Source organism: Gavialis gangeticus, unplaced genomic scaffold, assembly GCF_001723915.1.
Source record: "Gavialis gangeticus isolate Ggan-Ray unplaced genomic scaffold, GavGan_comp1, whole genome shotgun sequence".
In the NCBI taxonomy this organism is placed as follows: Eukaryota; Metazoa; Chordata; order Crocodylia; family Gavialidae; genus Gavialis; species Gavialis gangeticus.
The window spans coordinates 10,479,584-10,493,591 of NW_017729025.1; the positions used below are offsets into that span (position 1 = coordinate 10,479,584).

Here is a 14,008-nt window from a genome sequence, read left to right on the forward strand (position 1 = left end):
AGCTTAATAATGGAAAGATAATCTCCTGGCCTTGGAGATGAATGATCTAACAGGGGCTATCTGTTTTAGCTCTTGTTATTATGATGTGATATTTATGTTGTTCATGAAATGCACATTTTGGGACAAAAGACTTCCCACAATTTATCTAGGGCTAGCAGTATTTAGCTAAAATATATAGGCAGCCAACTCTGAACTAGAAAAAGAAAAGTGGCACTGATGTTTTTCTCTAACCTGTCCTAGGTGCTCTGAGTTAGCGCCATCCCTTTGTTTCTGTGTTTCTTCCTATAGCTTGAGGCATTGAGTCTAGAAGGGCTCGGCTAATATCTCATAGTTCCCAGAGGGAGAATGTCTCCCTTAGCTGCTTCACAACCTTGTCCGACAATTGCCTCCTCAAATGCCAGGCCATTATCTCAGTGAGGCTTCCTAATACACAGATATGTCATTAAGCCAGGGCAGCAAGACTCTGAGTTCCTCTCTAAGGACCTGCCCACTCTCTCACAGCTACCACTGAACTTAAAACAGAAGTTTTCCTAAGTTTTTCTAAATTTATGATTTAGGAAATAAGCCTTACAGCTGCCAATACACTTTAGACCATCTTTCCAAACTACTGCATTACCATGCCTGAATGGTTCCTCAGGATCACTGCTATTTTTGCCTTCAGCCTCAGCTTGTTGTTGCATGAATTCTATTCTGGGACATTCAGATATACTTAGACTGTTAGAGAGGAGAATGGCTTCTTCTCCGTTAGGCTGCTGCAAAGATTAAAGCAAGATCTGAGTATGTTTATTTGGCTCACAAGACTTATAAGAATTTAATGACATTTAACCATAAACTTGAAAATAAACAATTGATTTTTGGAGGAGCAAGAGAGGGAAGAGAGAAAAGTACAGGAGCAGAATGATCTCTATGATATCATAATTTAGACAGGAAGAAAAAAAATAAGAGACAAGAAAGATCATAAACTCTTTGGAGCAGGGACTGCATCTTCCACCCTCAGGGGAGCCTGTGAATGCTGCCTTGTCTAGACAATATGATTTGATTTTGCTCAGGGTTTCTAGGGTATTCCTGCTGTGTCTGACTGGGGCCAGAGGAGTCCTGGGAAAGAAAGCCCAGAAGTAGTCATGTGGCTGAAACTGCTACTACCTGATACAGGGAATGAGAAGGATGAAAGATGACAGTCATTATTGTATGAACACAAAAAAAAATTAAAATTATAAAACAAAATGGCTGGGAGAAACCACCAACTTGTTCCAGAGGTAGAAAACCTTGGGGTCTGAGTTGAAAGGCAGATCTAAGTCACGGAGCCTTCTGTAATGAAGCTGTACCACTCCTGATGCACCACTTGCATAGAGAAGGCACATAGACATTAGAGAGAAGCTGTGCAACAAAAAGAGAAGGAGCTAGGAGAAGACAAAAGGGAAGTTGATAAGCCTATGCTGGGGATGGTAGTGAAAAAGCAAAGGATCCACAAGTATCTATAAGGAACAAGAGAAGTAAATAGCAAGAGAAATAAGGACAGGAATAAAAAAGAGGAAAGAAGATGGGAAGATAGGTATGAAGAGATGAAAGGAGAGGGGATGAGAGAAGCACCACTTAAGACAGCTTTGGGTTTTACCACAAGCTACTAAGCAATAAACATTTTTCGTTCTATATTTCATCTCACCTTGTGGTCTTCCATTCCCTGGAAACCATCCTCAAGTATTTGCAGCAGTTGCTTTTTCTTTACTGGCAATTTGGGGTCAAAGACATAAAAGAGATAATCCAGCATCTTCCTGTAGTTTCTTAATGAAAATAAAAAGCAGGGAAATATTTTAGTATTTCTGTTGCAACAAGAGGCAAAAGGCAAAAAAGAAAACCCCAGATACCTTGCCTCAACAGTATTCATTCATTGTACGACACTAAGAACTACCTGGATTATAATTAAGGGAACTTCCCCTATCTAAGAAAGGAGATAAGTAATGTTGTTCAATAATGCTGATAGTATCCAATATCTGATAAACATTAAAAGATCCTGGACTTGTGGCCTTTTGTCCATTACTGATCTTTCATAATGTAGGTGGGTTGTCTCCAACTCCAAAACCCACTTTTTATTTGTATCTGAAATATAAAATCCTTACCTCCCTCTCTTTCCTTGAGGTCCCTAGCCAGATAACTGAAATAGTGGAAAGGAGGCTGGCTGGGCCATAGCATCCCCATAGAAAACCCCACTCGGTTAATGGAATCATTGTTTCTTCAAATGATTCCACGTCTCATGACTAGCAAGCAGTGACCTCAGGAAACAGGTGTGAGGAGTCTTGCTTAAATAACAGTCATAGGGTCACTCTAACAAAATGAGGATCAGAATATGAAGCCTCCTTTAAGGAACAGTGTTGGGTGAGAGCCTGGGGTGATTTGCTGATAAATACATCAGCTCCATAAAGAAACAGCTCCTTACAAAGAGGAAACGAATACAGTTTATCTTGCATACTGGCACAGACAATCATGCTGCTGCACTGCCTGTCATCTCCCCAGACTACTACTAATCTGAGGAGGTAAGGCTGACGCTCTGTGCCCTTCCTGGTCCCCAGGTACACTTCTGAGCATGCAACATTTACATCAAATGTAAGTCTCTACAGAATCTTCTTACAGAAAGAATTCTCTTGTGGAAAGAGTGACAGACTGAGAAGATACCAAGGATATGCCCCCATAGTGAGGGAAAATTTACCTGGATTTGTTTAGCCAAATCTTAGTACCAAGAAAGTCCCTAACACTCATTGAAGATTGCATGCATACACACACACATTCACTGCTCCAGTGAATGTAAAAAGACAAAAACACACGTTAACTGTACTAAGATGTCTATTAGTAACAATGTATTAACATGAGGTCATAGATTCATCAATGTTAGGGGCTGGAAGGGACAGCTCCAGATCATCAGGTCCAACTCCCAAGTGCTTGGGCAGGAAAGACAACCCCAGCAAGGTGAGTATCCAGACGTTTTTTTTAAGATATCCAGAGTAAGTGATTGCACCACCTCTGAGGGGAATCTATTCCAGACCTTGGACACTTGAGTTGTAAAGAAGTTTTTCCTTCTAGGTCAGTAAGTCATAAAGTGTACAAGGAAATGGTTACTGTACAAACTGCATCCTGGAGTTGCAGGTTGCGAAGAGAGAACAAGTGACAATTATGCTCTGTTCTTTTCAGCAATGAAGGCCAAGTCCTGCAAACTGCTGAGACAAGTAGCTCGCAGTGCCTGCCCAGAGCTCACTGCAGGATTGGGACTTTCAACTTTATTCATTTCACTACCTCCCCACCAAAATGGCGAGAGCTAACATTTCTAAAAGTAAAGGTTAACAGCACTTTGTTAATTAAGCAGATCTATCGCTTAAACTTACACAGTTTAAATGGTTTACACAGGATCTGCTGCACTAAACTGCCCCTAAAATGCATACACTTACTCGGTTTCATTTACATTTTCTTTATCCAGCAGCATTTGTAACTTCTCTTCAAATTTCAACCCCAGAATACGGTTGTGCACTCTAAAGATGCGATTTATTTTCACTCCTGTGATACCATACTCTTTGAAGTCCCAGGCACAAAATCGGGACAGGATTAGATCTGAGCAGGAGTTAAACCTGTGTCCAGGATGCATAACAAAGAGCACTGAATCAATAACTTTTTTCTCTGTGACATTTCTGTAGAATGAAAAAAAAATTACATAATGCAGAACCTGATTTTTTTTTCCCCTGCTTGTTATTGAAGGGGAAGAAAAAGACACTTTCAGCTGACTTCTCGTTACTTTTCATTCCATCCAGGAAGAGCACACACCAACTGCTGAAACTTCCTCAGCCTGATGAAGGGTTTTTGAACCCAAAAGCTTGCTTAAATTTTTCCCCCCAACTATTTAAGTTAGTCTAATAAAAGATATCAGATTCACCCAAAGACCCTTGTCTGCCTTCCCTCTTACATGGCTTTACAACTTAGCATTTTTAACTATAAACAAAGGAACACATATTATCTTATTCAGCCAACATACTGATGTTATGTAGCAAACATTAACATTAAAGAATTTGTCATCCACCAGGTTTCTCTCCCATCGGCAGCAGTATGCCTAAAATGCCATATAGCACTGTGAAGTCCTTAACATATTCCTACGGTCACTACGTTTAAGCATGAACACTTCAGAATAGCAAAGCTGGAGCTCAACCCCTGTTTGTCTTATAAAGTGAGCAATCCCACAGGAATCAATGGGAGTACTTGTATAAAATGAATGTGAACCTATAAAGCTATCACTACAGCAAACTGCTAGAGTTTCACAGAGAACGGCTCTGTAGTTAGGGCACTAGTCTGGGACTTGGGAGATAGGGTTCATTTCCCTGTGTAAACTTGGGCAAGTTACTTAGCTTCTCTGTACATTTGTTCCCTGTTTGTAAAGTGGAACAATATTTCCTTAGTCATAGGGGTGTGGTGAGAACAAGTTTATTAGCAACCGTGATGTACTCAGATACACAGGGCTTAGAAAACTAAAATAACAGTTTTTAAAATAATTTGTTTCTGAAAATACACATGCAAATCAGCAAAACCTGAGGAAGCAAAAAAAAAAAAAAAGCAAATATATATATATATTTTTATCAGTGGCCAATTTGCTTGAAAAAGACAAATGCAGATCTGCTTGCAGCTAATAAAAACAGTTGTTTCTTTAAAGGGCTTTCTGCTAAGATCATTCTTACTCAGACATCTGTATTTCTGTTCCCAACCCTATTGGCATCATTTCTCATTTCTCTTTGTCAATAGGAAAACTCCTTGGCTTTCACCAACATTTCAAAAAGCTCAGACTGAAATCACTGTTTGTAAGGAAGCCACCAATGGTAAGTCTGAGCACGCAGCAACCTACAGCGTTCTAACAAATATCCCTGAACATAAAAGAGAGGCACAGCCGAGGTGGACAAGCTTGGAGTACTCAAGCAGTAAACAGCCCCTGAAATAATGTCAACCTAAATTTGAGTCTCCCTCCAACACTGTCAGGATATGCATACAGAGACCATGTAAACAGATTCGAATGCTTCTTTACATCAAGTAGTAAAGTTAGCCGAGAACTTACTATCACTGCTGTCACAGTAGTCAAAATAGCTTTTAGGTATTTTAGTTTTCCATATATTGTTAGTATATCATTTCATAAAAGCTTTAGGCATGTAAAATAAAAGATAGCAATTATCAGGCAAACTCCTGGTGGTAAGTATTCCACTTTCTATTGAGTTACTTACTGATTCTTCGCTCAGCAAGCCCTCACAGTCGAGAACGACTGTCTTCCATGATTGTTTTATGTGTGTGTCTAAAGGTGGCTGATGAGGCCTAACTGGGATTGACAGACTACTGCAGCTCGGACATGTTTCCGTGTGAGGTGGGTGGTGCCAGATTCTTGATTTGGTCTGTGACACTGTTTCTGCTGCTCCTGCTTCTCCATCTCCTGTCGTTGTCGTTAAGTGTCAAAGTACTGAGATCCTTGCAGCAGACTCTTCCTCCATTTGGGGCGGTCCTGGGTGACAGTCTCCCGTGACTTGACATGGATGTTGCATTTTTTTCAGTTGGTCTTAAGGACATCCCTGAAGTGCTTTCTCTGCCTTCCCCTTGAGTATACACCTTGGCTGAGCTGGGAGAATAAAACTAGTTTTGGGAATCTGGAGTCAGACATCTGGATGACATGGCCAGTCCAACAAAGCTGATGTCGGATGACCATCACCTCAATACTTGTGTCGTTTACTTACAGGAGGACACTAACATTGGTGTGTCTTTCTTCCATTGGATTTGGAGGATCTTCCTCAGGCAGAGTTGATGGTACTTCTCCAACATCTTTAGAGGTCTCCTGTACATTATCTATGTCTCAGGTCCATGCAGCAAGGTGGGGATCACAACTGCCTGAGCTTGGTTTCAGATCTGTTGTTGTGATCTTAGGGCCAGTTTCTTCACTTGCACATTTGAGGCAATGTTGGATTTCATTGTCAAGGACAGCCTCCTGCAGGAGGATCCTGGCTTCCAAAGTACGAGAAATGCTCAGTGTTCTCCAGAGTTGCAGCGTGGACCTGGATTACCAGAGCTGGGAACTATTCATCAGGAACTTGTTGGTGGAGGACCTTAGTTATCTGAATGATAAGCACCAGTCACCATTTTCTTGTATGCCTCAGTAAAGATGTCAACGATTGCCTGAAGGTCTGTTTCCAAGTGAGCACACACCATAGCATCATCAGTGTACTAGAGCTCAATGATTGATATCAGGGTGGTGTCAGTTTTGGCTCAGAGCTGGCTGAAGTTAAACAGCATATCATCCACTTGGTAGTTTAGCTCCACTCTGGCTGGAAATTTGTTGGTACAGCAAAAGCTGTTATCCAGCATCCCCCATGAATGGGGGATGCTCATTAATCAAATATGCCAGTTAATCAAATGTGCACTGTCTGGTGCACTCCCTGGTGTTAGTATGCCGGGGGACAGGGAGGGGGGCCCCACACAGGCTGCTTTGCCCCACGCAGGCTGCTTTGCCCCACGCAGGCTGCTTTGTTCTGGGCCGTGGGCCAAGGAAGTAAAGGAGAAGAACTCGGCTCGCAGTGGTGAAACCGGAAGTGGGACTTCCTGTTTCGCTTTTGCCGTGCACCTTGGATGCTGGTTAGCGGAGCTTTCCGGTTGATAAAGTGCTGGATAACACGGCTTTCGCTGTAGTCAGATGTAGCATCGCAGCAAGGAATATTGAGAAGATTGTTGGAGCAATGATGCAGCCTTGCTTAACTCCAGTTTTAACTTCAAAGGAATCTGTGATAGATCCACTACTGAGAACCAGCACTCATGCACTATCATGGAGCAGATGGTGAATGGTAATGAATTTCAGTAGGCATCCATACTTCAGAAAGATCCTCCACAACACTTCTTGGTAGACAGTTGAAAGCTTTCATGACGTCAAAGAAGGCCACGTAGAGGCTTATGTTGTTCCCAGCGTTTCTCCTGCAGCTGGTGAGTTGTGAAAAACACGTCAGTTGTGCCTCTTGATGCCCTAAACCTGTACTAAGATTCTGGGAGGAGCTCTTCAGCAAGTGGAAGGAGATGGTTCAGGGGGATTCTCACAATGGTCTTTCTTGTGGTGCACATCAGTGCGATCCCTCTGTAGTTTCCACAGTCGAACTTGTCTCCTTTCTTGAAGATTGTCACAATCATGGCATTCCTGAGGTTGTCTGGGATTTCCTCATCATTCCAGATCCTTAAGATGACAGCATGAAGCTGTGACGTGAGCTCTTGTCCTCTCTTCTTGAAGATTTCCATGGGGATTCCATCCGCTCTACATGCCTTGCCATTTTTCATCTGCTTGAGGATACCCCACACACTGCTGACATTCTCCTGTTGTCGATTGGAATTCACCAATTTTTCATTGACGCACTGGAGGAAGAGTTCTCACTTGCTTGGGTCCTTGAGTTCTTCAATGGTGATCTTCCATTGGCATTGCTTTTGCTGTAGCCATCATCAAGGAGCCAGTTTGAGTGACATAACCAAGTAGATGAGTCAGTGATCAGTCCAGCAATCATCAGCTCCTAGCAAAGCTTGGGTGATGCAGGCATCGTTGTGACCCCAGACAATGACATAGTCAATCAGAAGATCTAACATCTTATTTTGCCTGCTCTGTCATTGAGGACTTCTAGACCCATGGCTGGAGTCTGGGCAGGCTTATATTAGTAGCGACCTGTAGTCACCATGTCAAAGCACCACCAAAGGATATATGTGGCTTTTCAGGAGGGAAATCATTGCCATCTGCTGTCCTCAACACATCCTCAGCAGCAGCACATGGTGGTGTTGCTGCTACTTGGTCCACAACTACTTATCCATCAGAGTTCCCCTGCTTATTTCAGAGCTAACCTTCCCTGAAGGTCATTCCACTATCTGCCACTTGTGGACGCTTTGGTAGCACTATAGCTCTGCCCCACAGTTACTTACTACTACTGACCCATTGAAATGAATGGCAAAACTCTCCTTGACCTCAGTGAGATTAAGATCAAGTCTCCTAACCTCCAGCCTTGTTTTGTCCAAGGAATATATGCGAGGATTCCATCAACTTTTAAATACTTTATACTCTTCGATCAAGTGCTAATGGAATGAAACTAAATTGAAATAGCTTTTACAATGAAAAATCCATATAATTTCAGTTTCATATGTACTGAGAAGAAAGCTGAGACGATCCTTTTATTTTTTTGAATATTTGTGTATACACTGTGAAGATAACAGCTCACTTACATAATTACACCTACTGGAACATTTTACTGAGTGACTAATTTAGACTATTAAAGTTACTAAATCCCTTTTTCAAAATGCTTTTTAGAATGAAGAGCTAAACTGAATTCTTTGTTTTGAAGATGTAAGTACTGCCAAAAGTTACTCAAAGTAGTTGCCAGGCACCTTTTTTGATTTTACTAGGCAGCAATGTAGCTTAACTTCTAGATTACTACAGTGGGTTTTAGCTCTGTCTCCATTCCCTCTGGAACTCAGTCTCCCAGCTGTAAAATGTGAATAATGATATTACCTATCGCAAAGCAGTGTGAAACCAACTTATGAGAAGTGCTATTTCAGAGTATTTCCACAAACAATAAAGGATAGAATGACAGATTTCAAGGAATAAGACAATGAAAAATTAAAGAGGCAGTTCTTCTATACTTGTCCACTGGGGTTTCCTGCCACTTCTACTGGAAGGTGAGCAGGGGGACTGGGTATTCCATACCTTCCATGCCAGATACATGGGCTCTGTGTTGGCTCCTTCTGGGGTAGTGTAGAGAAAGGTGGAAAAGGGCCAATTAATTGGTCACAAGCTCCTTTACAGAAATCCAGATGACTCACTGCACTTACTCTAACCAGGGGTAGAAGCTATGGAAAAGCTATGAGCCCACTCCACACTTTACCCATGGGTTAAGAATCAATTTCATTCTCTCAAGCTTCAGCACAGTTCTCCCAACAAAAATAAGGGTCTTGAATTTAACCACAGAGACCAAATTTAGACTTAGCACTAGCAGGGTTATTTCCCACTGTATGTTAATGAGAGTTGTGCCTGGACCTAGATATGTACCTGGAGAAAACAGTTCCTTTAGAGAACCACAGGTCATAACATACTTTCTGGTTAAAAAAATAATCACAAACCTTTACAGTAAGAAACAGGGCTTAAAATATTATTTTGCAAAGAGTTTTACCAGAAATCACTTGGTGAACCTTCTTCAAAGCATGTGTTTCCCACTGTTTCCAATTCAGTCTGTAAAAACCGCACTACTAAACTATTGCTTTTCTTCTTCTTTTTAACTTCCATCTGGTATATTTTTTCAATTCTGTAACAGAAACAGAAAGGTCAATTTGGCCTTAATTGTCTTGGCTTCAATTTTTACAGCATATGGTTAGGGTGGCCTTTTATGATTAATCCTGTTTTTTCTTATTTTGCTATTTATTTTTCTGTGAACTCTGATGCTTAGGAACAATACGGCATTTGCCACCATGTAGAGAAAGATCCTGTGTTGACTCGAGATTCTCTCATTCTGCCCCTAGCACAGGGGTTTCATTTTCTGTCCAGTACTGAAAACCGTGCTGGTCCAAATGCCAGCACCAAAGGGTTGACTTAACATATAGGCCCAATACAGACAACTACTCAGGATATCAAAGTTCAGGATATGGCCAAATCCTTGCACAACTTCCTCAAATGTTCCGTATCTGAACAGTCTAGTACAGTTATTTTCAACCAGGGTGCTGTGGTACCATGGGCTGCCTTGAGATCCTTTCAAGGGTGCCACAAAGTGCCATGCAATGTTAATACTGTTAGGCATGCAAACAATTCACAAAATAAATCCAAAGAGTTAAAAAAGCCATCATGTTAAAACTATTCTGACTTATTGTGGTCTTTCTGAGTTCTCTGCAACAGAAGAATTGCTCTGTTATGCTTTTATAGTCAAAAACCGAGCAAAAACTAAGAGGTGACATTTTCCAAGGGATGTCTTGAATCTATCAAGGGCAGCCTTTAGTCTAAAAAGGTTAGGAACCACTGGTCTAGTAAAACTGCACATGCCTCATTTCCCTTCCTTATGGATTGTTCATCTGTTCCTCTGGGAACCATCTCTTGCTCAATGCATGGTCCAGTTCCCTCTGGGTCAGTGGTAAGGATGTGAACAGTTAAACATTTAAATGTTCACATACTGATAACCAGTAATACCTTACCAGTTATTGTTTAGCGTGGAGTGGGATAGGGAGCAGTCCAGTGGAGGGGGGGGGGATGTGGTGCGGTGCCCCTGAAGGTGGCAGGACAGGCAGGAGAGAGGGAGGAGGTGAGGGGAAGAGAGGCCTAGTACTTAGTATGGCGAGGAAGTGGTGGGGGAGCTGCAAGGGACCTCATCCTTCTGCTGGTGGTGCACCCCAGCCCCTTTCCCACCGTCTGACCTGAGGCACACGTGCACCTGCTGCCAGCAATGAGCCAGGACTCCGCAGACCCTAGTGAAGCTGTTCACAGCTCCCGGCCACCTGCCACCACCAGCCCGGACTCCAGGCAGGCCCCTGCTGCCCACCATTGAGCCCATCACTTAAAATCTATAAAAGCCCCTTTTTGAAGGGAGATGTTGTACATGAGTCTTGTGCTGGTCACCTCCTCAGGGGTGGATTACGGTCATAAAGCACTTGTCTCTAACTCAAGAACTCTAAGACAAGTGCAAAAATGATGCTGGAATTACACTGCCAATAGCAGAGTGGCAATCAGAGGGTGCCTACAGATGTTAGGGGCTGCAATTCATACAAGTCACCATGAGTTAGAGTCGTTTGCACCCCGATCCAACAGACATTTGTCTGTTGGGTCGGGGGGGGGGCGGGACTCAAGCCTGCCTGCACCTGCTCTCCTGGCCAGCAGGTAAGGGTGCTCCAGCAGCCTTGGAGGAGGCTGTTTAACTGCCCCTCTCCCTTGCCCTCCCCTGCCCCCCCGCCTCCAACTCTGGGGCTGTCAGCAGGGATGGGAGCAGCACCCAGCCACAGGCTGTTTTGTTTTGTCAAGCCTGAGCTGGAGTGGGGAAGAGGTGAAATGGAGCCCCCTCGCCTTGTGGGCCTGGCCTAGCTTCCCCTAGTACCCTAGCTGGGGTAGCTGGAGGACAAATGCAGTGAGGTGAGAGGGCTCCATTCCACCCCTCCCTGCAGTTCAGGCCGAGCAAAACAGCCCAAAGCTGGGTGCTGCTCCCTTTCCTTCCTCCCCTAGTGACATCCCCAGGGCTGAGCCGGGCTGAGTTGGTCCACACCAGCCCAGCCCCACCTCTCACATGAAAACATACCCTAAAGGGAACACAAGTTCCCAAGGCACTCTGCTTTACAGCACCTTAATCTAGCAACTGATTTGACCAAGGTTCATTTTTCATGCAGTGGGCCATTTTAAAAGTACTTTGCAGCCTTGCACATGTATTACTTCACTTGTGTAAGCACCCAGAATAGCAGGAAGCTAAGGTTTGACCAAGGTTTGACCTGAGCTTCCAAGGCATTTTGGTGGACTTTTTGGGGATCAGTAAAGTTTTCCAAGCACTGATTCCTATAACTAAGGAACTGTTTTAATCCTAGATATTTTTATTTTATCCTTGACCTATTGGTTGAAAGCACTAACATGCTTGTAACAAAGTTCAGTTCCAACCAGTGTCCTTAATTCAGTAACCCGGTTCACAGAGGCTACTGAACAGCCACTTTAAAATATTTTTGGAACAGTATCTGCTTAGCAGTCATTTGAAATAAATGAGGGCGGCTCCAAATTCTATCATCAAAACTACCAAGCACCATCACATACAGTTTAACAGTGCACATATTTCTAACTGCAGCTCTTACGTAATTCATGGAACATACTCATCCAGTTTTCTATTCCAGAATGTCATCCTTTCTCTCAGAGCATCTAACTTCTGAGAAAATATCTCTTCAAGACTTGGCTCCTCATTGGCCTCATCTGTGTAATCACTCTCATCACCCAAGTTTTCAATATCAGTTTGTTTACTCTCAACAGATGATCTGTTGCTCTGGATTTTGCCCGATGTCTGCAGCTCTGCCAATTCACGTTCCAGCTGTTAAAAGAAAATGCATTGACATGCAAAGGCAATATGTGAAGTTAAGCTATGGTTGGAAACTTACTGTATTTATTTCTCAGGGAAGACAGGTCTTGAAGAATCACACTAAGAAGTGAACCTGAAAATATCAACTAGGCAATTAATGCATTAAAATAATTGTTTCCTTAATTTGTCAGTAAATCCAGTGTTGCACTGTGCCTTTCCTGACCAAGATGGCCAACTCTTGACCTGAGCAGCCTCATCAGCTCTTGAAGGCAGCAGAGCCAAGGGTTCATCCCTTTTGTTTATACCCGAGCAAAACTGAACCCGTAGCACTACAATGCTGACATAGAATTCTCTTACAATTGCAGTCCTAAATTTCTTTTGAGTATTGGCTTGACTCTAAGACAGTGGTGCTCATTCTTTTGGCCCCTCAGGTCAGATGAGTAGCACAAGGCTGGTCTGTGCACCTGGATCAAGCTCTGCACCACCTCAGCCTCGCCACAGGCCACCTCCTCAGACCATGGGCCAGATTCAGCCTGAGAAGCCATGTCATCTGGCCTGTAAGGTAACCCAGAGGGCCAGAAGTTTGGCAGCAGAGGAATAGCCACTGTTCCTCCACTGCCACATTTTTGGGCCTGCAGGGAGCCAGATAGCATGGCTCCACAGGCCAGGGATTGGGCACCCCTGCTCTAAGACTTAGGCAAATTCACATTAGGTGAAATTCACTCCTTTATGCTGAGACAACACAAGGCCTATGTATCACTTAGGTACCACTTATGATCTCTGTACAGATTAAGTACCTCACAGGTCCTGTACTGATCAGATGCACAGTGATAAATTTCCCCTACAATTCAGTGAATGGTTGAAAAATAAAGGGTCAAAAATCCATTAGACAGGGGAAACAAAAGAAAGATTTTCCTCTCTCAGTTCTACTATTAGTTGAAGACGCATTTCAGACTGAAATTGCGCTGTAATTGCACAGCAGTTACATCTTTACTTGACATTCTTACTTGATAGATTGAAATCCCACTACAGTGAAAACAGAGGGATGGTGGTAACTCAGGTAACACTATGAACAAATCAGTGAGTACAACTGAATGATGGCAGATAACATGCATGCATGCTCTTTTTGTAAACTGACTTCTTTCTTGACCTTTGCTGACAAGTGCATGTTTCCTCTTACCAATTTAATGCACAGGGAGGTTAAGGGTTTGTTTGTTTTTAATTTCTAGCTGAATTAAGAGAGAGAAATCATAGAACAAAACCCAAAGAAATTTAGGAATGTGCACGCGCACACACATGCTCTTGCAGTTTAGCTTCAGAATAGTGAAGACTGATAATCTCAGCATGGCATCATTCAACAAAAAACAGACTGCTCATTTAATCCCATTTCTTATAAAGTGCATTCCATTTAACAGCCCCCTGAGAACTTGCTACAGGAAAATTTTAGCTCATAATATTTTGGTAGGTGCCTAAAAGTTGTATAGCCAAGTGTTTATCAGCTAGAATGCTGGTCTTATTCAAAGCCACTTTGGACAGCTTTCAAATTACTTCAGTGAGAATCAAATATGGTCCATATACTCTTAGGGTATGTACAGACATCAACCACACCTGGTCTACAATCCTGCAGCTTACTTTAAACTGAGTGATCATCAAGGATCCTGGTTTTCTGTTTCCCACGGATAAACAGAGAAAACCATGGATTTCCTGTTTTTATCAGAGAAAATGCGGATTTCTCCTTTTAGCAGAGAAACCCGTGGATTCCCTGCTTTTGCAAAGAGCTCTGCAGGCTGGTTGAGCTCCAGCCTACAAGAGCTGTTTGCAAACAGGGTGGAAAACCCCCAGTCCTGCCTGGAGGGGAAGGGGCAGGGGGAGGGGCGGAACCTGAGGCTCTCAGTCAGTCACAGCTCTGCTCAGCTCAGCTTCACTCTTTGCTCCTGAAGCCTGAGGTAAGTGGGGCTTGC

At 43.0% G+C, this 14,008-nt stretch overlaps 1 protein-coding gene across 3 annotated transcripts in view; it reads right to left on the reverse strand.

Annotated features, from left to right (window-relative positions):
• Window positions 1-14,008, reverse strand: part of LOC109298348 (leucine-rich repeat-containing protein 9-like) — an 81,290-nt gene that overhangs the window by 52,741 nt on the left and 14,541 nt on the right. For all 3 annotated transcript variants that reach the window (XM_019518385.1, XM_019518386.1, XM_019518387.1), the window contains exons 8-12: window positions 11,848-12,059; window positions 9,192-9,323; window positions 3,438-3,614; window positions 1,664-1,781; window positions 617-752 (exon numbers count right to left, since the gene is read on the reverse strand). In XM_019518385.1, coding sequence (XP_019373930.1) covers window positions 617-752; window positions 1,664-1,781; window positions 3,438-3,614; window positions 9,192-9,323; window positions 11,848-12,059 — 775 coding nt within the window. The remainder of the gene's footprint in view (window positions 1-616; window positions 753-1,663; window positions 1,782-3,437; window positions 3,615-9,191; window positions 9,324-11,847; window positions 12,060-14,008) is intronic.